Source organism: Zootoca vivipara, chromosome 6, assembly GCF_965207765.1.
Source record: "Zootoca vivipara chromosome 6, rZooViv2.hap1.1, whole genome shotgun sequence".
NCBI classification, from domain to species: domain Eukaryota; kingdom Metazoa; phylum Chordata; class Lepidosauria; order Squamata; family Lacertidae; genus Zootoca; species Zootoca vivipara.
In genome coordinates this window covers 20380451-20405147 of record NC_142589.1, presented here as the reverse complement: position 1 = coordinate 20405147, position 24697 = coordinate 20380451, and the positions used below count along the sequence as shown (strand labels likewise).

The 24697-nt window shown below is 45.1% G+C and overlaps 1 protein-coding gene across 14 annotated transcripts in view; it reads right to left on the bottom strand.

Moving 5' to 3' along the window:
• VPS13D (vacuolar protein sorting 13 homolog D) overlaps nucleotides 1-24697 on the bottom strand; it is a 116605-nt gene that overhangs the window by 65164 nt on the left and 26744 nt on the right. For 8 of the 14 annotated variants that reach the window (XR_015950462.1, XM_088671709.1, XM_088671711.1 and 5 more), the window contains 22 exons: nucleotides 24451-24599; nucleotides 22406-23449; nucleotides 20273-20363; nucleotides 19253-19379; nucleotides 16867-17047; nucleotides 15744-15926; nucleotides 15583-15630; nucleotides 14203-14425; nucleotides 13623-13833; nucleotides 13223-13394; nucleotides 12468-12574; nucleotides 11402-11611; nucleotides 10532-10797; nucleotides 9314-9447; nucleotides 8569-8724; nucleotides 7130-7364; nucleotides 5884-5958; nucleotides 4905-5111; nucleotides 3596-3685; nucleotides 2769-2909; nucleotides 2379-2501; nucleotides 1163-1237 (listed from right to left, as the gene is read on the bottom strand). Coding sequence is in view for 13 of the 14 variants with exons in the window: in XM_088671709.1 (XP_088527835.1) it covers nucleotides 1163-1237; nucleotides 2379-2501; nucleotides 2769-2909; nucleotides 3596-3685; nucleotides 4905-5111; nucleotides 5884-5958; nucleotides 7130-7364; nucleotides 8569-8724; nucleotides 9314-9447; nucleotides 10532-10797; nucleotides 11402-11611; nucleotides 12468-12574; nucleotides 13223-13394; nucleotides 13623-13833; nucleotides 14203-14425; nucleotides 15583-15630; nucleotides 15744-15926; nucleotides 16867-17047; nucleotides 19253-19379; nucleotides 20273-20363; nucleotides 22406-23449; nucleotides 24451-24599 (4248 nt within the window). In the remaining variant the exon portion in view is untranslated. The remainder of the gene's footprint in view (nucleotides 1-1162; nucleotides 1238-2378; nucleotides 2502-2768; nucleotides 2910-3595; nucleotides 3686-4904; nucleotides 5112-5883; nucleotides 5959-7129; nucleotides 7365-8568; nucleotides 8725-9313; nucleotides 9448-10531; nucleotides 10798-11401; nucleotides 11612-12467; nucleotides 12575-13222; nucleotides 13395-13622; nucleotides 13834-14202; nucleotides 14426-15582; nucleotides 15631-15743; nucleotides 15927-16866; nucleotides 17048-19252; nucleotides 19380-20272; nucleotides 20364-22405; nucleotides 23450-24450; nucleotides 24600-24697) is intronic. The other 6 variants (XM_035120294.3, XM_088671713.1, XM_088671714.1 and 3 more) reach the window with 4 other exon arrangements.

Sequence of the window (24697 nt, the reverse complement as noted above, 5' to 3'; positions counted from 1 at the left end):
CGCATGCGCACAGGCGCTTACTGGCGCGGCGGCGCGCTTCCCGGGTGGAAAAAGCGCCGAAAATCCATTGTGCGCATGCACATGGGCCTCCCCCGACCCGGAAGTGCACCAGAAATGACTTCTCCCGGGTCGGGAGAGGCCCATACGCATGCGCCGAAAGGATTTTCGGCGCTTTTTTCCCAACCCGGAAGAGCGCTGCCGCGCTGCGCACCATAAGGGCAGGCGGCGGCGGCGGGGGTCGTCGCGGGCCGGATTGGCAGGCTAATTGGGCCGCATCCGGCCCCCGGGCCGTAGTCTGGGGACCCCTGGTATAAGAGAACTTTCTGCAGAGACACCAGAGAGCTATAGCTCAGAAATTAAGATAGAATCAAAGCGGTGTTTTCATGTCTTAAGGATTTTTAGCCTTTTAAAGATTACCCAATCATTAAACAAAATGTATTGTTAGGTTTTGCACAGATACTAATAGTTATAAGATGAGAAATTAATAGCCATTAGCGGTGAGGTTAAAAGGTATAAAAGCAGAGTTCGGCTTTAGGACCAATCCGTACATGGTGGTGCTTCACTCATAAAGTTTCCCTTACTTTGTTTCTAAGTTTGTAAGTCTGTGAACTTTTTGCTGGGAAAGGCCATGAATGTTCATTTACTTTATGCTAAATAAAATAAAAACCCCTACTGGACATCTGTCTGTCCAGTGGGAATCTGACTGAAACATCTGCTGAGCCTACATACTAGGAGAGACTGCTGGGAACTCAAGGACTGCACCCTTCTTCTCAGGCCCTGGATTCCACAGCAACCTTAATTTTACCCCCTAACACACCAACGTGTGAAGTAGGTTCACTGGAAATGGAATTTCCAGTAAGTGGAAGCTTAGTTGTTTTTTTTTATTTATTTACACCATCCGAAGAGAGGGAAGTGAGAAATCCAAGTGGGCATGTGCACAGGAGCTCACTAAAGCCTGGCCAGCTTTGATAGAAAAAAATGTTCATATTGAGTTTGATCAACACATATCCCAATGTCCAGTAGGATTTAATTATGCCACACAGCAAGCACTTTAACAGGTCTCATTGGCTCCTTTTGACAAGTGACAACAGAAGCAACAACTATCTGCTATACAAGACATTTCTGGGAAAGAGCAAAGCATCTCAACTTTGCAATACAGTACCTCTAGCATACATCTGGTGCTCTAGGTTAGTCAGACTGGCTGTACTCCTAGTTCTAAGGTAGACAAGAGGAAGGCCTGGCAGACAGGAAAGACAACATTAGCAAGGAAGGGGAAAATGCAGATATACAGGCAAGATTGTTGCACATACCCAAAGGAGGGGAAGTTATGAGCAGAAAGCGTATCACACAGCCAGAGAAAGAGCCCCTGTCATTGAGCGGGTTTACATGCAACACCAAGCCATGGTTAATGTAAACCATGAACAATGAACCATCATGGGTGTGGCTGACCTGTGGTTAATAAGCCATGGTTAAGATGCTAGGCCAGCTTTGGACAATCAAATTAAACCATGGTTTAGAGCTGCATGTGAACCAGGCCAACATGGATGTGGAATACTGCAACAAAAATATGGTGATACTGGGGGAAAGTAGGTGCAAAAGAAAGCTTGATATCATCATTTCATTTTCAGGATTTTGCATCAAAGAAATCATTTATTTATTTATTTATTTTTAAAAGACAGAGAACTAAGGTTTTAACAGAAGCTGCAATGCATTACTGCCCCTTGTGTATCAATGATGCTCCTACCATCTCAGTCACTCTCTCTAAGAGTTGTTAATACCATGAGGGGTGTAAGACCAGAGGCATCTGACTGGGAAGCAGTCCCAAGGCAAAGAAGTGAGGATGGGAAGATCTAGGGTTTAGAAGTCGCTTCAGCACCTATTCACAGTCTTCTCAATCTGAGCGGGGCTTGTGCCCAAACAGCTGGGAGAGCGGGAAGGAAGGTCATGCAAGAGCCAGGATCCTGGTTAAGAGATTGGGACTGGCTGGCAGTGCAGGTAGGAGCTTGGGACAAACATTGGGAAGTTGGGCTTGGGGCCACGCAGGAGGCTGAAAGGGTGTTGGCGTGGATGTCCACTGGGAGCAGGGTGTAAACATGAAATAAAGTGAGCCAGAAAAGGGCTCTGTGGCAAACAGACCTTTTGTGTAATAGAGTATTATACACATAGAAGTTACAGACAGGTGGTAACAAGCGCTCAGTTTGAAGCCAAATTGCCCAACAGCGAATTATCAGAGAGGAATGAAGCATAGAGTGGGGAGAACTCTAAAGGCTGTGCCCTAAGCATTCTACTTAGAGCAATATTATGAAGGTCTCATTCTACAGCTACAGTGTGGCATGTGCAATCACAAGCTAAACAAAAAAAGGGAGTCAAAGTCATACCTTGTCCAAAGGATGGAGGGTCGACTGAAGAGCCCATCCAGTCTTCAGATTCAACTTCCTCTACTTCCTTCTCCTGCTTGCAATAATCTGCCATCCATGATTGCTTGGTGCTGGCATACTGCTCTAGAGGCAGACAGAGAAACAGAAGAAGAAGAAAATACAGCACAGGTCAGGTTGAAGATAAAAAAAATTGCACAACCAATGACTTCTCTGGTGCCTGCAGGGTTCCTTTCCCCAAAAATTAGGCTTAGGGAAAGATGCAAACAAAGCCAAGGGTTGCAGCCAATGCTAGTCCTACTGATAACAGACACACTGAATTGATGGGCAAGATTAACTTAGGCTGGTTAAATTAAGTGGGTTTACTCTGTTGGATACTAAGGCCTGACATACCGATTAACACAGTAGTTATGTTGATGTCCAAACGATGCTTTGCTTTCACTTCCAGCTTCAACCGGGAAGGGTGGAGGCGGCTGGCTAACTGCTGCTGCCAGGACACAGAGCACGGCCAGGGCTCAATAAAAGGCTCCCAGCCTGGGAGAAACAGAGGAAAACAGACCAATCATCATGGCGGGTTAAAACACGGATTTTGCATGCCAGTCATGCCAGTTTCATACATGCTGCAGTGCATTTTATGTTACAGTATTATGCTTTATTCAAGTAACTGCAGCTTCAAATGCAACCAGAAGTACCCCAGTCTAACTACCTGCTTCTCAGGTAGCATAAAAACAGAAACAGGTCTTTTCTCTTTTCTTTTCAAAAAATCGAGTATTCTCAGATGTACAGCGAACTCAGGTAAATGGCTGCTAGCCATGGTGGCAAATCAGCACCTCTCTGAACGCCAAATGCTGGAATACACAAACACTTATCCTCAAGGGTAGGAAACCCTTTTTAGCCTGAGATTTACGTTTCCTTTCGTGCGACTTTCCAGGGGGTCACAATGGCAGTGGTGGATGGGGCTAGAGGCAAAAGCGTACAGAGCAATGAATGTAAATGCTGCCTCTGTACAATAGGCTACCCCCCCCCCCACATCTCTGCCCTCCATCCAGGCAAACAAGAGGCGTAATCGGAGTTCAAGAACACATTCCAGCCAGACAAAAACACACAAAGAAGATGCAAAGCAGGGCCAGTAGGTGATGACCGCCACAGGAAAACCCTGAGGGCCAGATAGAGGGGCTTGAAGAGCCACATTTGATCATGAAGCTCCCCACCCTTCTTACCCGAAAGCTCGCGGTTATAGTAATCTCCCGAGAGTGTAAAATTCGCATAACCTTCAGGGCTGGCTCTTAGATGCTGGAGAAAATTCAGGTCTGAAATTAAACCATTTATACAAAAATTGATGAGCAACTTTTCAACCATTAAAAAATAAAATAAAAATCATATCCCCACCCAGCCTCAGCCCATAGTTAACAAACATTTTTCAGTTCATCATTTTGGTTTGGCTCTATCCAGGTATGCATTTAACCACACAAACACACACACACCCTCGCTAGTTTTTTTTCTTTTTAAAGCACACTGAAGCATCAGAAGTAGTCGTAACCAAAAGATGGGAGAAGGGGGGGGCACTCAAAGGTGCAAAACAAAGGCAAATTAAATGGCATCACGTTTCCAATATATTCTTCCTTGGAGTACTTAGATGTACAGCATTGTGTCCTATGCCCATGAACTGCAAACTAACCAGCCTAATTAACTCTTGAGTATCTTCAGAAATGTGTTGGGCCATTAATTGCTCCTTTTTGGTTTTTTGCTATTTTGAGACTCCACCTCTCCTTTCTTCCTCCTCTGGTACTCAAAATACTTTACTGGCAGACTTGTTTGACATTAACAGTGGGCTGAGACTGATGGATTCATTGGTTTGTGGAGACTGGTGTGTAGCCCAGCAACCCAGCTTGAGGTCTCAGGTGTTGCCTTCCTAAACTCACTCTTTCTCTTAAAGGCACTTAACAGCCGGGGCATGCTTTTCTTTCCCTGTTAATGGCGGAAGGTGCTGGGTAAATTCTGGTTAATGCTAGGCATTATTCCAAAAGCCCACCTTGCTGCACAAGGACTGATCCTCAGGTTCTTACAAACTTGCAATTCTACATACCACCCCCTGACCAGCATTGAGCGTTGACTGAAGCTTATGTGGCTAACTTCCCAAGTGAAGGGATGGATTTCCAAGAACCTTAAAATTGTTGGGAATTCAGTTCCACCTTATGGACAGGCATGTAGCTATTGCATGTCACATGTCTGTCTACACTTCCGTTTGTGTATAGCCTTTGCTTTTGTTTTCTGCTGTGCTGATGAAGAAGGAGCGGGAATGTTTTTCTATCTCCTGAGATATACTTAATAAACGCTTGTGACTAATGCAACTACCATCTCTCTCAAAGTTTCTGGCTGCTCCTTGGACTCTGCTACAGCATGCCCAGGCCTTTAGAGTCTAGGCCGATATCAGCTGGCTGCACCACCTGGCAGATCGACCACGCAAGCCATGTGACAACCAGCAAACTCTGCAGCAGCAACGGCTGCAAATAAAGTGGGAATATTTACGTGAAAAGGTTAGCTCGGCTAAGGGAACATCACAGTCCATGCAGTCGTCGATAAAGCAAATGCAGATGCTGTCTGCTTTGATTTCTACTCCAGAGATTAAGCGCAGAGCCATGGGGCCCTGGATATCACGGTGGCTGGAATCCAACGGTGCACACTTCAAAGGCTCGGCATTCTTGAACAACCAACTTGCTGCTTTCTTCAGCTGACCTGAGTGCACAACAAGCAAGCGATCAGACACCTACTAAGCAATGCAAAGCAGGAAGGACGTCAAAAGGAAACTGTCTCTTTCCCAATTATGCAGGCTTGTCCCTTTGTACTTGAAAACATTGGGTTGAGCTAAAAATAAAATAAAAACAGAAGCCTTCAAAGTGCCACGAGGTTAATATTATCTATCAATCTAATTGGACACACATTTCCTTTAGCATACCCAATGCCAAAGAAACGGCCTCCATGCCTATATACGTAGCCAGAAGGAATAAAATCATGCTTTGAGCAGACAAAAGAAGGACCATACCTCTTTCCTCACCACGACAGTTTTATTGTCATCCTGACTATTTATCTGGATGATCTTGGAGGAAGGTTATTGACCTCTGGGTATAGGGAGGTATATAAATTCAATAAACAATAAAAATAAAATGATAAGAACGGTTTATACTGGTAGTCTTCAACTTTTTCCAACCTTTAACACAAAAGTGCACTTTAAGCATCTGGTAGGGCTGTTGCAGCCCTCCTTAGATCAGGCCATTGCCTGGTAGCAGGTCCCACCCCTCTAGTTGAAAATCACATCTTCACAAAAACAGGGTAAGGGCAATCCATGTTATGGCACTGAGGGGCAGGGGAGGGGGAGAGATGAGAAAAAAAGTTGTGGACCGACAATATTGTCCACCTGCAAAGGATGGAATGCACTCCTGTTTTGCTACAGCAAACTATTACAAGGATGATTTCATAAGATCTGCAAGTCACACAAAAATAATCATACCTTGGCACACTAACAGAGCTTTGCGGCAGTCATCTAGGCTAAACCCCAGTTCCTGCAGTCGGGCCAGCTGCAACTCTGCAATTAAATAGTAAGTTGCTATTAAGGCCTGAACGCATATACACTTCCTGCTGTTTCCCCGCCAAAATATTTTACAGAAGCAGTCAATAGCAAAACACAAGGAACAATTCTATTTTCAAGAAAAGTAGTATTATCAGTTGAAAGGCAAAGGTAAAGGGCCCCCTGATTATTAGGTCCAGTCGTGACCGACTCTGGGGTTGCGGCGCTCATTTCGCTCTATTGGCTGAGGGAGCCAGCGTACAGCTTCCAGGTCATGTGGCCAGCATGACTAAGCCACTTCTGGTGAACCAGAGCAGCACACGGAAACGCCATTTACCTTCCTGCCGGAGCGGTACCTATTTGTCTACTTGCACTTTGACGTGCTTTCGAACTGCTAGGTTGGCAGGAGCAGGGACCGAGCAACGGGAGGTCACCCTGTCGCGGGGATTTGAACCGTCGACCTTCTGATCGGCAAGCCCTAGGCTCTGTGGTTTAACCCACAGCGCCACCCGCCTCCCACTATTATTGGTGTAGCATAAACAATAAACAATTAACACAATGAGCAAGGTTGGGGACAAGCCAACCAATGTTAGACTGTAGATATACTTCTGTCATTATGAAGCCACATCCCAATGGCCTAGAACTGCTATAACAAATATAAGCTGTCATACTGGCTGAGCTCCGATTATCATCTTTGCATAAGTTGAGATAGGAACACACTTTTTGGCTGCGAGCAGGAAAACAAATCAGGAAGTCCTCCATTCCTGTGTCATCTGAACCAGGAATCTGTGATTAGCAAGCAGGCTATTATTCCCAAGCTGTTAACCATGGTTTCCTGGTTTAGATGACAACAGTAATGGAAGACTTCCTGGTTTGTTTGCTCACTCAAAGGCAAGAGATATGAGAGTATATGACACTGGGTGTCATATCTGTACCAAGCATTGAAAAATGTAATTAATAAAGGATTTTTTGGCGGGTGGGGATGGATAAGCAAGCGATATGATTGTGATATCACATTCAGACAATCTCCTTTTTATTGTATCGTCTATTATTTTCATTTGTATCTTTTAGTTAAACAAAATTAATCAAACTACCCACGTATGTCGTGCTAAATCTTATGCATGACCTCAGCAATGGATTACTTAAGGCGAAAGTAACACAAGTTTAGCTTTAAAAAATGCATTCATACCAAGAACGGGATCCAAAGTGTGCTTGTACGTTTCTATGGTTTCCGACAACAGTCCCGAGATCTCATTTACCCAAGATGAAGCAGCAGGAGAAGGAGAAGCTGTGGTCCTGGCATCTGAAGCAGCAGCCGGGTCTGGCACAGCGTTGCTGGTCTGACCAGGAATGGATTTTGCAATGGCCAGAAACAGCTGGACATCATTGTAAGACAGCCTGATATCCAATGCTTGTAACTGAATCTGAATAAAAATTAGAAACAGCAGCAAAGAGAAATTAGCAAGCCGGAATGTCTAAAGAATACAGAAGTGGATTAAAAACAATTTATTACTTGACCCTATTAATTAAACCATTAAAAAAACCCTGTACGTTTCTCTTTTAAAACAACCTGGTTTAAAATTAAATCAGAATCTGAAACACAAAGACAGATGTTAAATGTTACAAATCTCTTAGAACTGAAGCCATGAACTTTCTATCAAATGCGGAGTTTAAAGCAGCAATGGGGAACCCAGATGTAGCACTCCAGATGTTGTTGGGCTGCAACCCCAGAAGCCCCATTCAACATGACAAATGGCCAGGGATGAAATGAGCAACCTCTAGAAGGCCACAGTATCCCTATCCCAGTGTTGAAATAATCCATTTATACCAAGGAAGAAAATGGGGAAAATATCTGCCCTGTGAAGCGAATTAAGTTGGCAAGAAAGTCATATATAAATTTCAGATTAGGATCTGTTCACTGGTGTCTGAAACCATTCCCTTGTTCCAAAAAATACAATATCCCCCCCCCCCCGGTGTCCTAGGACATAACTTTGTTCTAAAAGGGCACATCTTTACAAGCAGCTATATGGCTTGTTATTTTTGTTTAAAGTAAGGTTTCATAGAATCATAGAATTGCAGAGTTGGAAGGGATTGCAGGTGTCATCTAGTCCAACTGGCTGCGATTCAGGAATCGCAGCTGGAGAATCCCTGGCAAATGGCCATCCAACCTCTCTTTAAAAATCTCCAAGGAAGGAAAGCCCACCAGCTTCCAAGGCAGTCCGTTCCACTGTCAAGCTGTTCTAATGTTTAGTCGGAATCTCCTTCCTTGCTATTTGAATCCATTGGTTCGGGTCCTACTCTCTGGAGTCCTACTCTCTGGAGCAGCAGAAAACAAGCTTGCTCCATCTTCCAAGTGACAGCCCTTCAGATATTTGAAGATGGCTCTCATATCACTTCTCAGAATTCCTTCCTCCAGGCTAAACTTAACACAACCAACACCCAACTCAGTCGTTTTACAGGTTATTATGACACTTTCAAGGAAAGCAATTATGACACCCTTTGCAGGGTAGCTTGCATGTATATTTGAGAACGCTGAACACAATCATTTAGAGAAGGCTGCCCCATCCAGATGTTTGGGGAGGCAACTTTCATCAACCCCAGCCACCACAGGCTGATTTAGAGCATTACCTCTAAAACAGGCGGGAAGTCTTCACTGTTGAAGGCATCCAACAATCCTGAGCCACTTGGATATGAAGAATTCCCCACAAGTTCAACTTGAATTAGTACAGGGTCGATGATCGAGAGTGCCGTTTCCTGCTCGTTTCCCAGTCGGCATGAAAAAACCTAGGTGACATGGAACAGAGATCAAGCACTATGTCTGTGGTCCTCCGCCAACACAATGTTCTCCCTTCCCACACCTTGTGATGCCCAAAATATGCTGGGGGGGGGGGGGAGAGACAGGGCAAGGCAGTGGACTTTCGAAGTCTGGTCGAAGTTATAGTGAGATACAGCTTTTATGCATGTGCAGGATCCTACCCTAGTAAATTATTTAAAGCTCTCATGATACACTTTAGGAGACAGCTTCATTCATTTTCTTGTCTGTTGTAGCAATTGTGATGCACTGCCCTAGATGCTGTCTGATTTTTAATTGTTGCTTTTATTGCTTCTTTTATTTCTTGTATTTCATGGCATTACACTTTGCAGTGCAATAAAATACAATATAACAAGAAGCAACAAAACACAATTCAAGATCTATATGGATATTCAATGCAGACATGCTGCGGACCACCTGACCACAATTTGGGAACTCCTGTGGACCAGAGTTTGGGAACCCCTCTGCATTAGGATGACCGGTAAGCTTCCTCCACCCCCCAAAAAAGAACATCATCGCCTGCTAGAATTGCATCAGGCAGCAGGAGAGATGCGCTCTTACCTCAATGCCAGACAAACTGCCTGAGAAAGGGCGATCCACTAGTTTGGGTTTGTATGTGAGAACCGTGGTCCCCTTCAGAATAATTGCATTGGTATCCGCACAGGACATGTCTTCGACCACCACAAATTCAGTATCTGAAGGGAAACATGACAAGCATTTCTCCTGTTGGTTAATGGGTTTTGGATAGTGTCAACATTCTCTCTCCAGCTTAGTATGGAAAGTCAGATGTCACAAAATGAGAAAATCGAGGCAAGTAACAGTTTGAATTCCTGCAACGGGGTGAGCTTCCGTTGTTCGGTCCCAGCTCCTGCCAACCTAGCAGTTCGAAAGCATGTCGAAGTGCAAGTAGATAAATAGGTACCGCTCCGGCGGAAAGGTAGAGTGTTTCCGTGCGCTGCTCTGGTTCGCCAGAAGCAGCTTAGTCATGCTGGCCACATGACCCGGAAGCTGTCTGCGGACAAACGCCTGCTCCCTCGGCCTATAGAGCGAGATGAGCACCGCAACCCCAGAGTCGTCCACGACTGGACCTAATGGTCAGGGGTACCTTTACCTAACAGCTTTTTAAAATTTCTGAGGCACAGGAACAAACTTTTCAGATGCACGGGACTCTCCATCAAGCATCACAGAAAGGTAGCTAATTCTCAGCAATGGCCAAATAACACACTTGGCTCATCATTTCTGTTTATCTTTGCAGCCACATTCAACACTTCGCAGAATGCTGGGTGTAGACACAGAACTCCGAGAGCTACTGTCCCTAACCATGGTGGCAAACTCTAGAATGGGGTGTGGTGTGGGCAGAGAAGCGGGAGAAAATCAGGGTTAACACAGACTGGCTGTTCCCTCTTCACCCTGCCAAGCAGGTCTATCCAGGCTGAACCTGAGTCATCCCTACCGTAATGGTTTAGGACGGCAACAGGAATATAGTAAACTGTGCCTGATACTGAGAACAGTATAATCTATCTCAGCATTGTCCACACTGACTGGCAGTGGTCCTCTGGGTTTTCAGGCAGGAAACTCTCCCAACTCCACCTGGAAATGCCAGGGATTGAACCTGGGACCTTCTATGTGTAAAGCAGATGCTCTATCCCTGGGCTTCATCTCTTCCTCTCTCACCCCCCCCCCCACTGTATGATAGAATGATGCACAAATAATGTGGATAGAAGCCTGGGTTGCTTCCCCCAGCCCTTCCCTTCCCTGCCTCCCGAGTTCTTGCCTTACCTGTCACGTTTACCTTGACCTCCAACTGCTTTTCAGCAGAGACCTGAAGGGAAGAACGCTTTGTAACTATCCCACACTTCACTGCTTTGGGAACAACAGCGGCTTCACTGCTGTAATTGCGCTGTCGGGAAGGAGTGATGTTGGACTCCTTTTTGGTGTCACTGGGTGTCTGCAGAAAGTCGTGGACAAGCACTAGCCAATCGAAGATGAGAAACACGCGGAGGTTGTTCAGAACAACTGTGAAGCAGGAGGAATCCTTGGTAGATCTAGCAGGGAGAGAGGTGAGCAATGAGTATGTTTTATGCACCTTCTATCAACCCCAATTGCCCACTTTTAAGCATCCATCATTCTGAAATTATTTCGGGGGAGTATTAAGCAAGCAAGTCATTGAGCTGATTACATGATGGTTGCGATCCATCTTTTTTTCTAGTATCGATGCTGTGACATCGATGGTTCGAAAGGATATACTTCAAACAGCTCAGCAGCTTGGCATGGGTTCTTTAGCTGCCAGCTGTGCTCCAATATCCAGTCGCACTAGTTTCATTTCAAGCCCCCTTGTTGGCTCCCCAAAGGCACCTGATTGGTCACCTTCAGAACAGGATGCTGGACTGTGATGGGCTTTTGGACTGATCCAGCAGGGGTCTTCTTATGTTCTTAATTATAAATGTTAATGGACCAAGCGATGCCGTGGAGACCATGAAATCTTGCCTGAAAAGGTGGCCTTGACACAGAGGCTCAAGTCCTCAGTGACCCTTAGGCCTGCAGGCTGAAAACCAAGCTGAAGGCCACCTGTTTCACCTGGGCCAATACTGGGCTGTCTGTCTCATCTAGCTCGGTCTCAGTGGCACAGTGATCTCGGGCTCCTCCTACCTGTAATGCAGCTCAATCTGTATTGCTCCTTGAGTACTGCTGTTCTTCGATGACTGGAAGATACAGTTGAACACGTTTGGCATTCCCGAAGCCATCTTCTGCCCTGTGTACCGCGTGTCAAATGCCATCATGGAATGTGAAACCAAGTTGATGGATTTGGTTTGGTTTGAGAAACCCTCAAAGAGCAATTTGGACTTCTTAAAGTCAAACCTAAAGGAATTTGAAGCAAGGGAGACCAAACAAAACAAAGCACCTCACAAAATGCTTCCAAACAGTTTCCAAATATTCTGCTCATATTTGCATATTGTAGCATACACTTCCTCCACTTCCCCCTGGAAGAACTGGGTTGTAGCCAACTGAGTTTTACTCACGAGCAGACCCACTGAAATTAATGGACCAAAATGAGTGATAAGCTGTTCATTTCAATGGGTCTAGCATTGGATGCAACCCATTGTGGCTGGTGGGAAAATTAAGTACAAGGAGATGGAGAGCTGGAACTTGGTCAGTATGGAAAACAACAAGCTAGACGGGTCAATAGTTGGTGTAAGGAAACTTCCTGCACTATTATTACCTAGCTAAGTGTAGGAGGGTAAGGAGAAAGATTGTAATTTGATGGTAGGGTGGCTGCTTTGCATGCAGAAGGTCCCTGGCAACTCCAGATCTAAGATACACAGAGCTGTTGATTCCCTACTGTAAGCAGAGATCACCCTGGCACCGGATTTCTGAGCCAGCCTTAATCTGGCTAACAAAAGAAAAAAAACGAGGGAAAGTGAGGAATTATGGCTTCACCTTAAGTTTTGCTGTGGCCAAACATAATGGGCAGAGCCTTGTGACAGCACTAGAATGCATCAGCCACATTTCTCTTTCAAACCTCTGCAAAGTTTTCCCACCTGTCACCCACAGGAAGCTACATTGTCCCCTACTTTCATCATCTGAACCCTCCCTCTTGTCCTTTATCATTCATCTTTTGCATGGAGAAAAATTGAAAAATAAAAAGCAACCAGATAAGAAAAATCAAACGCAGTAAAGAAGATTTTCTCTCTCTCGAAAGGGTGGGGAAACGTACCTGGCTAATGAGCCTTCCTTCCCCTGAGGATTAGTGAGTTCCAGACTTACATTGACCATGTCAATTAGGAAAGACACACAAGTGTACACTTCACCACTCAACACAGTCTAAAAAGGAGAAACGAACAAAAAACGGTTGCAGAGAAGGATTCCAGTTTCCTATCCACATGTTGCACTGCACACAACATTTTCTGAACAACTCCCAAGTTGAAGGATCACAATCTTTGCTTACGGCAGCCCCACTTGTGTTCCACCTCATCGCCACACCTCTCAGTCCACTGAAATTCTCCACACCTACACACTCAGTAACAAGCGTTTCAACATGACTCCTATGGCTTGATAGAGCCTCAACATTCAGAATCTTCCTCTCTCTCCAACCAATATTTTCCTTTATTAGTCAAGAGAGCCTTCTAACGGCCAGTGGTGGGCAGGGCCGGAGGAAAAAGCAGGTGAAACGATAAGTGTAAACGTGATTTTTACCTTTGTACTGTAGGTTAGTCTTTACACTTATTCATATGCCCCTCTCCATCCTCTGTCCAAGGAAGCAAGAGGCATTGCCAGAGTCCAGAAACATATTCCAGCCAGGCAAAAGCATTCAAGGAGGTTGTGGAGCAGAGCCAGTGAAGGGGTGTGGCTGAGAGGGCCACATTTGGCCCAGAGAGCCTGAGGTTCCCCACCCCTGGCCTATATTATATCTTAACACAATGCAAATATTTCAGGACAGATTTTTCAACTGCAAAAGAGCACTCCTCTCACATGTATTCTTGGGTCCTGTAAGTCATAAGGCCGCATGAATTCTTCTATCGGCTCCCCAAGATTATTTTCCAAGAGTCCACGAATTAGTTTATATTTACTCAGATCCAGGGAACAATGCACTGACGACAAGATGCCATGAACAGATATATCGGGCACCGCGTGATTTATCTCCCTACAAAAGAAAAATGCACACGAGTCATCACGATGTCTCGGCATCGTGAAGCTGTTCTTCAACACTAACTTAATGAAAACGTTTGAAAAGTGATCTTATAAACTTCACAAGTATATATGAAAAACTGCCACATAAAGACAAGCTGAAATCTTCCCAATGCAAGTGAACTTAACTTAGGAGGGGGGGGGCACCCTGGTGAATGTGGAATCACAGAGTCACATAACTCACTTGTCCAAGTTTCTTTCTACTTGCAACTTCAGCCTGAAGGGTTCAGTCAAGAGGCTCCCCCTTGTCTGCCTGACAATGAAGGATGGGAAGACCAGATCAGCACTCGCATCTTCCGTAGCTTTCGAATATTCTCTTGAGTACCTTTCAGCAGCAAAAATATCCATGTCCTGCAGGTCAACCACGATGCAGTCCAGCAGGCACATTTGTTCCTCTGCAAGAGATCAATCCAGAATTATTTTACTTTCCCTGCCCAGCTCTGCAAAAAGTGCTCTTTGCTACAGAGCATTGCTCTACATCGTAAGGGCCGGTTCTAAGCCATCTCCAAGTGAAGGATGCTTACCATTTGGAGTTAACCCTCTTCGGTTACACACTTAAGCACCATGGTGGGAGGGTTTGCTATCAAAAATACAGCTCCACAAAAAACCCTTTCAAAATCTACATTGAGCAGGGTACATATCCAGACCACCCTGACTGTTGGATAACTTACCACATCAGTGGTAGCCAATCTGAATAGAACCAACACAAAATGAACAGGAGAATAAGATCAATGAGTCTGTCGGTCCAGCTCTCTCCAACTTACCAGGACTGTCCGGGACTGGCAAAGTGGTCATCTTTGGTGGCTTAGCCAAAGCACTTGCTCCTGGGTCACTTTTTAGCCGACTCAGGTTTGGTCCAGAAGAGGACAGTTTCATGAACAACCCTTCAGAGGAACATGATGCCGTCTTGGACTCATCAGTGCTTGCTGTTTTCTTCATGCTGTGCTTTGGGGTTCCCAGTGGTGAAGAAAACTGAACGGAATCCTGCTAAAAATGGGGGATGGTCCAAAGTTAGGGAAATTCACTGTTCAAAGCAATGGGCCACAAGTTGTTTTTTTTTCTTTAAATACATCCATAAAGGGAAATGTCCTTGTTGTTTATTTCTCTAGCTACTAGTTGGGCTTGAGCAGCTAACCTGGTCCTCTTCAGATGTTTTGGACCAGTGATAGCTGATGTCCATTGGAGAGAACTGGACCGACAGTCTCATTGATCCTCTCCCTCTAGGGAGGACAGCTAACAGTAGGTGAAGGCAGAGTCAATGACAGGCCAAAGTTAGCTAAGTCTACTTTTCTACCTATCCTCCTCCCTGCCGAGTTCCACAAGGGCAAAAGTGAGAGCAAGAAGGAAGAATGTGGCAGGCAGTGAACTGGCTGCTAAGTGAGAAGGGCTGTCAGGTGGGAGCAAGCTGAGGTTGGTGGGGCAGTGCCCCATTTGTCATAAAGGACCAGCCTCCACTGTTTTGGGCTACAACTCCCTACATCGCCAGCCAGCACAGCTGTACTAGCAAGTTCTGATGGGAGTTTTAGTCAGGAAGGAACCAGGCCAGCAAAAGCTCAGCTATATCATGACAAATGAAATATTCCATATACAAGGGGCAATTCTCACTCCAGCGATGCAGACCCTTACTGGAAGTGCATGTTCTTCCTGAAAAGCAGCTGCAGCTGAAGATACCCTCTGCCCACTCCACAAACACTTCCTATCAGTTGTCACCCTATGACACCCGTCTCTACAGTATGCTGCCCAGAAGCAAGGATGGCTGCACAACTCCTCCTGACTCCAGGCAAAACGGGTGATGGGGGACATAGATGGAGATGCGTTATGCCTGTGAACATTGAATTACACCACAAGCTGGCACCCACTTTCCACTGACACCTGCAAAGAAGGTGAGGCACTTCTGAAGAGCACTTTAAAAAGGCACGGCAAAAGAACACCGCAAGCTATAATTCCAAACCAACCCTTATGGAATTCTGCAACTAATTGCTGCAGCAATAATCGTGTCAATTATTATAATAGCAGCAGCGGTAGTAGTTTTAGAAATACGGACACCGTGTTTTGAATGAAATGTGCATAGTAGCTGAATTCCACGTGGGTTCTCAGCACAAACACCCAGCACCCTCTCTGCAAGGAAGGATGCTCGGAGATACCTCACAGAGAATACGATCCTTGTAGACACCGCCTTGCAAAATTGAGTCCTCGGGGGGGAAAGAAAAAGGGGACAGAAATATTTCAAAACAAATGCATTTTTACTCTCTCCTGAGCTCGACTGCAATGTACAGAACAGTGAAGGCAAGTACATTAGTCTTACCTTATCTTTTAGTGAAAAGGTACCAGGGGTACCTGCAAAGAGGAACCGGTTCTTGACTTTCAGTTTCCCGAGATTGGCTACAATAAGATGGTTGGATCTGGAGCTTTCAGGAATGAGGAGGACAGGAGCGCCAGCTTCGATGTCCAGAAGGACTCTGGTGCCTCGCTGGGCCTGATCTCGTACCTTAGGGGAAGAGAGAGCTTGTTCAAAAGACGCCCTATTAACGTCATGGGTTAGGTATGCTATGCCTCTCCCAAAAAAAGTACAGAAGAGTAAAGATTTTACATAAAATCAAGCAATGATTTTTCGCTACTACCACAATGCTGAAAACATGCTACTGGTTTCAGTCAATCTCACCAAAAATTCTCATGGCCAAAAAGCTTTGTTCCTTCCAAGTCTGCCTGAATTCTACACCTTGGGAAGTATCACTATTAAAATACCATACTAAAAAAAAATTACACAAAATTGTTTGACACAAAGTTTCCCACAAGTTTCTAAACACAGGAAGCTGCCTTAGATCAGCTCACACCATTGGTTCATTTACCCTGCATTGTCTATACCAGTGGTTCCCAATTAGCTAAGTACCACAGATCCCCCATTTTTCAAAAGCCAAGCCATGGACCCCTTACTTCTGAAATACTCTAGGTGCATCTGAGCTGAAGGAAAATCTCTCTAAAAACACTCAAAACCCCCAAAGGGGGTGCTTTGGGGCAATGGCAGAAAAAGGGAGAGCTCATCGTTTATAGGTCTAGCTCTCAAATCACAGTTTTTGTTTGGGGAACAGATGACAAAATAATGCGCCAGCTCGCTATGTTTTGTTGTAGGCTGCCCTGATTTCTAATTCTGCTTGCTTGGAAAATGTTGTGGACATTCAAACTCAATCTTCTGAAATTCCACAAGCTACTTTCGTAGGGCCACCATTATGATGCATGCAATTTTGATAATAAAACTGTGTTTTCTAATCCTTGGCTGCCCAGGGCAGGGAAAGCCTCAAGGTTTTCAGTAGGGCTATCACAAGGAGGCCTCTCAAATCGCAGAGAAGCCTCTGGTAACCTTTGGAGGGTCCTCGTGTTTCAGAAGGAAGGCATCTCCTGCAAGCTGAAAGGAAGGTTATAAAGCATACCGTCTGTCCCTGGATTGCTGCTCTCTGCCGCCCCAAGACATCCTGCAGCTGAGTGAAATGCTGAATGAAAGACACCACTTCTGCTTGAAAGCGCTGAGTGTGGACATACTGCACCGATGCCATTTGTAGGCTGACACGCATATCACAGCCTCTCTGAAGCAAGGGATCGGGCCGGCCATACCTTGTGGGAAACGAGACATTCAGTGTGCTCCACTCAAAAATGCTCAGATGTACCGTGGTCACCTGGCTACACCAGATGACATCTTCGTTATCAGATACTTTTCTCTTCTTCCTCAATATGAGCGGGAGTCAAACAGACCAACGTATCTTGGCTCACTGTGAAATTTGTTCTCTTACCCCCCCCCCTCTAGAGCAAGTAACAAGATATTCTGGTGTTACACTGAGCTCAACATCCAGCAGAATTTCAGGTGATGAGCCCTTCCCCGACAGCTAAGAACATGGAAATTTGTTCCTACTGTTCTAAACCTTAGGTGCTCAGAAAGCAACGCCAAGTTTCAAACCCTGAGGCTTAGTACAGCAACAGGAAAGTCCTGCCGTACCCCTGTGCTTCTAATCATAGAACTGTGGAGTCAGAAGCTGTGGGATGTAATCTATTGGTACAGTCAAATGCAACACTCCTTATTTCCCTAGAGTGGGCAAAGACAGGGGGACATCCAGTCAGTGTAACGTCCTGTTATACTGGTCTGCAGCATCCTCCCCCTGCATGTGACCTGGGAGATGGGCATGGCTCTGGCTGACTCCATAAAAGAGCTGAGTCATGCAGCCATTTTCTCAGTCTCAGTCTTGATTCTTGCTGCCTTGTTGCTGCTCTCCTGCAGTCATTTTGTTGTATTAATGCAATTTTGCTGTCTGCTGGCTCTCAGCCAGCAGCACATGAGCTCAGTCTCCCTATGAAATGAACTCGCACTTTGTTTGTGCAACTACTAAGAAAAACCTGCCTTTCATGGATCAAATTGTGAACTGAAATGTGAGTAAACTTTTTGCTACTTTACTCAGAAAGAACTCTTGTGTCTTTAAGAGGGATTAAAGGGGACACCAGGAAATAAACTTAACTAAGAGATTCAAACGAATTTGCAAACAAGCTTCCAGCTCTATTGAGGGGATTCTGCTCTGCTACATCACTTACTAGCGTGAGTGAAGGAAGGATACTTATCCAATATATCCTTTCCTATTATCCTTAACATTCCCACAGAAGCGACCCTGAGGATCATCTAGTCCAACCCTCTGCAATGCAGGAATATGCAGCTGTCCCATATGGGGATTGAACCTGCAACCTTGGCGCTATAAGCACCACACTCTATCCAACTGAGCTATGATAATTCTGAAGGAAGCCTGATCACAAAGCACATTGTAGAAGGCAGGGACTCTCCTTGATGCTATGGCAGGCATCCCCAAACTCCGGCCCTCCAGATGTTTTGGACTACAATTTCCATCTTCCCTGATCACTGGTCCTGCCAGTTAGGGATCATGGGAGTTGTAGGCCAAAACATCTGGAGGGCCGCAGTTTGGGGATGCCTATTATGCTCTTGAAAAGATGTAATTGCCAGCAGTGAGTGCATTTGAAGATGTTTAAAAATGAGGTGCCCAAAGCAGCTCACAACGTTTTGGGTTCCAAGTAAAATATAAAAAACTAAACAAAAATGAAACGCACAGACACAACCTGGCAGATGATGTGAACCAAGTAACAGCTAGGGAAACAAGCAAAACTGGCAGGCGCTGAAAATGAAGATGTCAGAGGCAGGCCTGAACAACAAATGTCTTCAGCCTTGAGGGAGCTGAAGGGATTTCCCAGGAGAAGGCATTCCCAAGCCTATGCAAAGCCACAGGATCAGATATTAGCAGGATATGGACCAGGTCTCTGCAGAGGACCTCAGGGAGCAGGCTGGCAGAAACTCTCAAATAACAAGGCTAATGTTGGCTTCCAGTGCCATCGCTCCTGAGGAATGAGGTTGGAATGAAGTGATGGAGTGCTCATGTGGAAGGATAGACCAGACTACAGGTGAAGAACTGCTCTGAGATCTTTTTCTGAAGGGCACTATATAAATCTTGTTATTTAAAAAAAATAAAAAATAAAAAGAACCACATTTTAAGCTATTGGTAACATGATGTCACTCTCAGGGAAAACCTCTATAAACTCAACACATAAATCTAATATATTTTAATTTGATTGGGTCTGGTTTGGTCTGAAACACGTGTGGTGAGCCTTAGGGCTCTACAACTCCCATCATCCCTGTTCACTGGCTGTGCTTCATGGGGCAACACCTGGAGGGCCAAAGGCTCCCCACACCTGGTTTGGAAGCATCAGTGGAATCCTCCTGATCATGCTGAAGTGGCCTAGCCAAACAGCAACGTCTCCATCACCTACTTGTAGATCTGAAAGATGAGTGCCTCTTCGCCGCTGGTAGTGAAACGTTCCCTGTACAACTCTCCATGGGAGGTGAGATCACTGAGAGATAGGCTTCCAAGGCTCCCTTGAAGGGCCAGATCTCCTTCTACAAGAACAAAAGACGGTTCAGACACCACGCGAGTGAGCATTCACTGGCAGCTAATTTAAAGCCGGTAAAAGGGGCCATAGAGGTGAGACCAGATGTGGGTTATGAGAAATTGAAGGTGGAAGTTTCACAGTGCTCTCTGGCTGACAGCAATAATCAAGCTGTAACTCTCAACTCCCTCTTGCTCAGCACCCCACAACAGGGGAAGGAATCAGGATTTTGAGGAAGCCAAAAATAAAAATAAAAGCCTCTTCCTTGATAAGATACATAATGGAAAAGGAGGAAGGGGGCTGGGTTTTCAAAACTAGTAAAGCCCTGATAGGTGAATCTACCATACCAAGCTAATAATAGCTGAAGTTGTCTTTGCTTTCATAATGTACTTCTTCAATTATGCACCACATAAACAAGCAAAGCAAGACCAAAGGATTTTCTTGCTAATAGAATGCCCAATGTTCACCAGCAGCTCAGAGCCAATTTTATCAGCCAGCAGGTCATTTTTAGCTGTGTTTTACATGCTGCTCTGAAGTGCCTTCTTGGCAAGTCTCCCACTTTGCCACTCCAGGAAGGCCACACACCTTGGTTTCTGCTTGTGCTTAACTGAATTAACTACGGTTTAATGATACATGCAAACTGGGACATATTTGCTCTTTGCCAGATGTCAAAAAGCCATGAATTTGATGATCTGAGTCTCATCACCAAATTCAGCTGCATGTTCCCGTCCTCCGGTTTTCTGCTTGGCAAATTGGATATTTAGCAACTCCAAAAGGGACGTATGTGGCCGGGGGGAGCAAGGCCGGCAGTGATTCCCAAGTGTGAAAATCATCCCGAAACACAACTCTTGTTTCTATAATCATATCCCCACCCCGCAAGAAGTGTAGGTAACTCACACTCACCAATCATTTCCACATGAGTGGCCAGTTTAGATACATTCGCTTTAGCAAGTTCATTGGTCGTCTTATTCAGAACTAAGGAGAGGGAATGCACCTAATAAAGCAGAAAGGATGAGACTGGAAACATGCTCAGATGTATGACCTTTTTCTTCCAAGTGCTACAAGCCTTCATTCATCCTGAATATTATTTCTCAAGGCACATTTTAAAGGTCATCCTTATGAGATAGAGATTCAGGACATCTAGAAGGTAACAGGAGCTAGCAATACAGGTAAGAGACACGTCCAGTGGAATGTGCCTTACCATATAGCTGGCTACATACTGGGTCTAAGAGTTACTTTGACAGGAAGTCTAAATTCAAACACTACCCTGGCTGTTGACTGTATCAACCACAGTTCAGAATCCAAACTCCAGGTAGGGGTGAGAAAATGTCCCCTGTCTGAATTCTTGGTCATTATAAGGCAGTTTCCTGTGTTCCTCTGGTTGCCAAGCAATTGGAAGTTGAAAGCAGAGAAACAACTGTAATCCATGGTTTGTCTGGCCTTTTTCTTCTTCTTCTTTTTTTAAAAAAAGGCCAGGCAAACCATGGATTACAGTTGTTTCTCTGCTTTCAACTTCCAATTGCTTGGCAACCAGAGGAACATAGGAAACTGCCTTATAATGACCAAGAATTCTGACAGGGGACATTTTCTCACCCTTACCTGGAGATGCTAGAGACTGAACCTAAGGCTTTCTTTTGCATGCATAGCAGATGTTCTGCCACAGAGCTATGATGCTTCCCCAAATATCCAGCTCACAGGTCCAGGTTCAGTGGTCTCCAGAAACAGAGGGACAGCTACAACAACGGCTTGTCAGTATTAAGACACTACACCAAATCATAAACAAACCATGGTTAACAAAGCCACGTCAAACCATAGTTTCTGATTCTGCACTGAGAGCTAATTGCAGCCACAGTTTGCAAACCGACACAGCAAAGGATAAATCTCCTTTAACAATGGTTTGGCACGATGTCTGAATCAAGCCAACCTTCATGTCTCCAACTATCCTTCAGAACCTTTGGCATCTGAACAATCAGAGGTAGGTTTTGAAATACATCTGAATGCCTACTCAAAAGACAAATACAAACTTACACACATATTGATCTGCCTAGTCAACAACAGCCTACCTTCATGCTTGACTTGGAAGAGAGGCAAAGTAGTCCCACCTGCATATAAGTTTGGAGAACAGAAGAGCCAGCAGAAGTTTATTCTCTTCTCCAAACTTCTGTGCAAGTGAGGGTCAAACCAGGCATGACATGCAGTTGTCCTTGTAATAAACAGCCAACATGAAAAGCACAATGAGATTGAATGAGGAGTGCTTCAACCCTTTGCTCCTGTCACAGTCCTGAATTATGCCCTGTAAAGTCTTCAGTTGGCAAGGGGAGGCCATTCCAAATAGTAGGCAGAAAATGTGATGATTCCATTCAGGCCCAAAAGAGGAACAAAGATTGAATGACACCTCGCGCCACAGTCTGAATCCATCTCCTACCCATCCATGGCACCAGCTGTTTTATTTCTTTTTAAAAATCAGCTATGCAAGAGCAAACCACATGATGCACTGGCTTACTGGATTCTGCCTCTGTCACAAGATATCTGACAAGTGCAGAGCTTGGAGGAAAGCCACTTTTCTTTCATTTATTTTGCTGTTTATAGCGTTTCCGTTCGCCAGAAGCAGCTTAGTCATGCTGGCCACATGACCTGGAAAAACTGTCGGCAAACAAACGTCAGCTCCCTCGGCCAGTAAAGCAAGATGAGCGCCACAACCCCAGAGTCGTCCGCGACTGGACCTAACGGTCAGGGGTCCCTTTACCTTTTTTACCTTAGAGAAGTGAAGCTCCTGGTTTGAATCCAACAAAGCTCTACTCAAGAGTAGTAGACCCAATGAAATGGAAGTAACTCTTGGCCATGTCCCTAAACGTCAATAGGTCTACTCTGAGTATGATTAGCATTGGATACAACCCTGGATACAACACTTCTCCAAAGTGGCAACACAGAAGAGTCTACTGGGAGTCCTACTTGCCAAAGAGACACCCTGGCAAGTAGTCACTGCATGAAGACATAATTTATGAAGACAAACAGGACCCCCTGCCCCTCTCATACCTTCAGATCCAGTTTGGTGTTCAGAGAGTCCTGGCCTTCTGAGGCTGACAATATGTTTGCCTCCGATTTAACGGTATGCTGCACATCTTCAGGCTGTGACTTCAAGCTGTGATTCTCAGCAGTGGACCCAATCCCAAAGAAGTCCAGTATCACCACCCAAGTTTGCAGTGTTATCAAAACATCCAAACAGTTAAAGTCAACATCCACAATGCGGTTGATTCTGCCGTAACTAGAAGAGAACTCCGGGTGCTTCTTGTCCACCAGCAACATGTTGATGTGGACCAAGGAATCGTCAAAGTCGCTCTTCCCGCAAGGCGTAGCTGTCCTTTCAGCGGTGGGAGAAGGGGGCGGTGTTAACGGATAGCCCGAGTCTGCATCTTCTTTGTGCTTTCTGTGGGAGACGCAGGTGGGCCGCTGATACAGCTGGAAGACATTAGGAGCTTCCTCCATATGAGAAGGGAGGGAACGGGGCATGTCTGGATATTCCACATTAGACACGGACGGACAAGACTGGGAAAGGTACTCCTTGTGTGCTAAACTGGATGCTTTGGGTGCTCCGCGTGACACCATGAGGTTCTTATACAGAGAGTCGGGATTCTTCTCCAGAAGATCCTCCATTAGCAGAGAACGTAAGGCAATCTGAATGGATAAGGTATGAGGGTGGTCCTTGGCAAACTCAACGTCAAAATCCTGAAATTTCAAGCTAACCAGGCCTTGTGCCCCAAGCGTAAGGTCACCACTCAGCTGAACCTGGAGCTCTGAAATGTGAAAGGTGGCTTGTATTTGAGTAAAGGACTGTGCCACTTCCTTGACAGGCACAAATTTGTTCGAAGATGCAGAAAAGCTAGAGTGACTGAAGAGCCCGTTTTCCTTCCTGTCGATGGAAAAGTCCGTGCTCATGCTGCACAGCGATACTGATGGGGAGCTGGAGCTGGGATACGGGGAGGATGGAAAGCTGGATGGTGGCTTGGTCAAATCTTCATTGCAAACTAAGTTGTCAAGGGTTTGCAAGACTTGCTCATACACATGTTTTGCCAGCACCACCTGTAAGGGAAAAGATGTGCATTGTAAAACACTTTGGAAACTGAGTTTCAAGAAGTCTGGTGATACTCTCAACCACATGTATCATGCTTCTTCTGGCATGAGAGTAGGGCTGTTCAGATGAAATTCTCCCCACTTCTTCAGTGAACACAAAGAAGTGGGGCAAAGATGGTTCACTGGAACCTACCATCCTCTGCTGGATAAAGGGACCCAATTACTGCTGGACTAATGTCTCCAACTTATCAAGACAGAAAACACCTCATGAAGAGTTTCCTGACCTCTACTTGAAGAGTTTCCTGACCTCTACTTGAAGAGTTTCCTGACTAGGCAACTTGGAGGCATTAGCCCAGCAGTGATGGGCTCCCGGACCAGGAGAAGAAGAGCCTAACTATGGCTGCAAGTCCCAGGCCTAGTGAGAAAGAGCTCTCTACACCTGCAGTATGGTAGAAGTACCATCAGCGAAGAATTATGGCCAGCACGTACATTAGCCTGGAAGCAGTATCATTCTGTAAATGCATAAGGGGAGTTTCTTCCGAACATCCCTTGTTAAATTATTAGTCACACTAAACTCCATGCTACTAAATCAGCTAGAGGACAGTATGCTGGCAGGGCCATACTTTTATTGCAGGTGCTTGAAACTGCCCCACACAGAGAGAGGCCACTTTGTGAATTACAACAAAATAGAAGGAGAGGAGATAAAGGTTATCGCACAGGGACCACTCTACAGTATTTTAAATGTGTTGGGGGTTTTTGTTTTGATTTGTTTTAACTGTTTATTTTGTGCTTTTATCCTGTATTTTTTTATTTTGTGAACCTCCCTGAGATCTTTGGATGAAGAGTGGTATATAAATATAATCAATAACAAATAAATAATAATAATAATATTTTTTAAATGCAGCATATGTACCACTGAGAATCATGGAAGAACCAACCAACCAATGGCAACATAGTCATCTCTAGCAGGAGGACCACTACCCAAAATTAGAAACAGAAGTGTACTCTACCCGCAGAGGATTGACAAATTTCCCCTCGATCCGCATAAGGCTTGAAATTTCAACATCATCGTTCATGGAAAAGGCCAACTCTGAATCTCTCTCTACTGGAATCTTCTCCAATTTGAACTGGATAGTAGCATTATTCAAAATATGAAACGCTGCAATTAAGGAGACATGTGTTCAATGTTATTAAGATCTGGATTAACAATCACATTATGCGTTATGATAAGGACCAGAGATGGGTCATCCCTAAGAA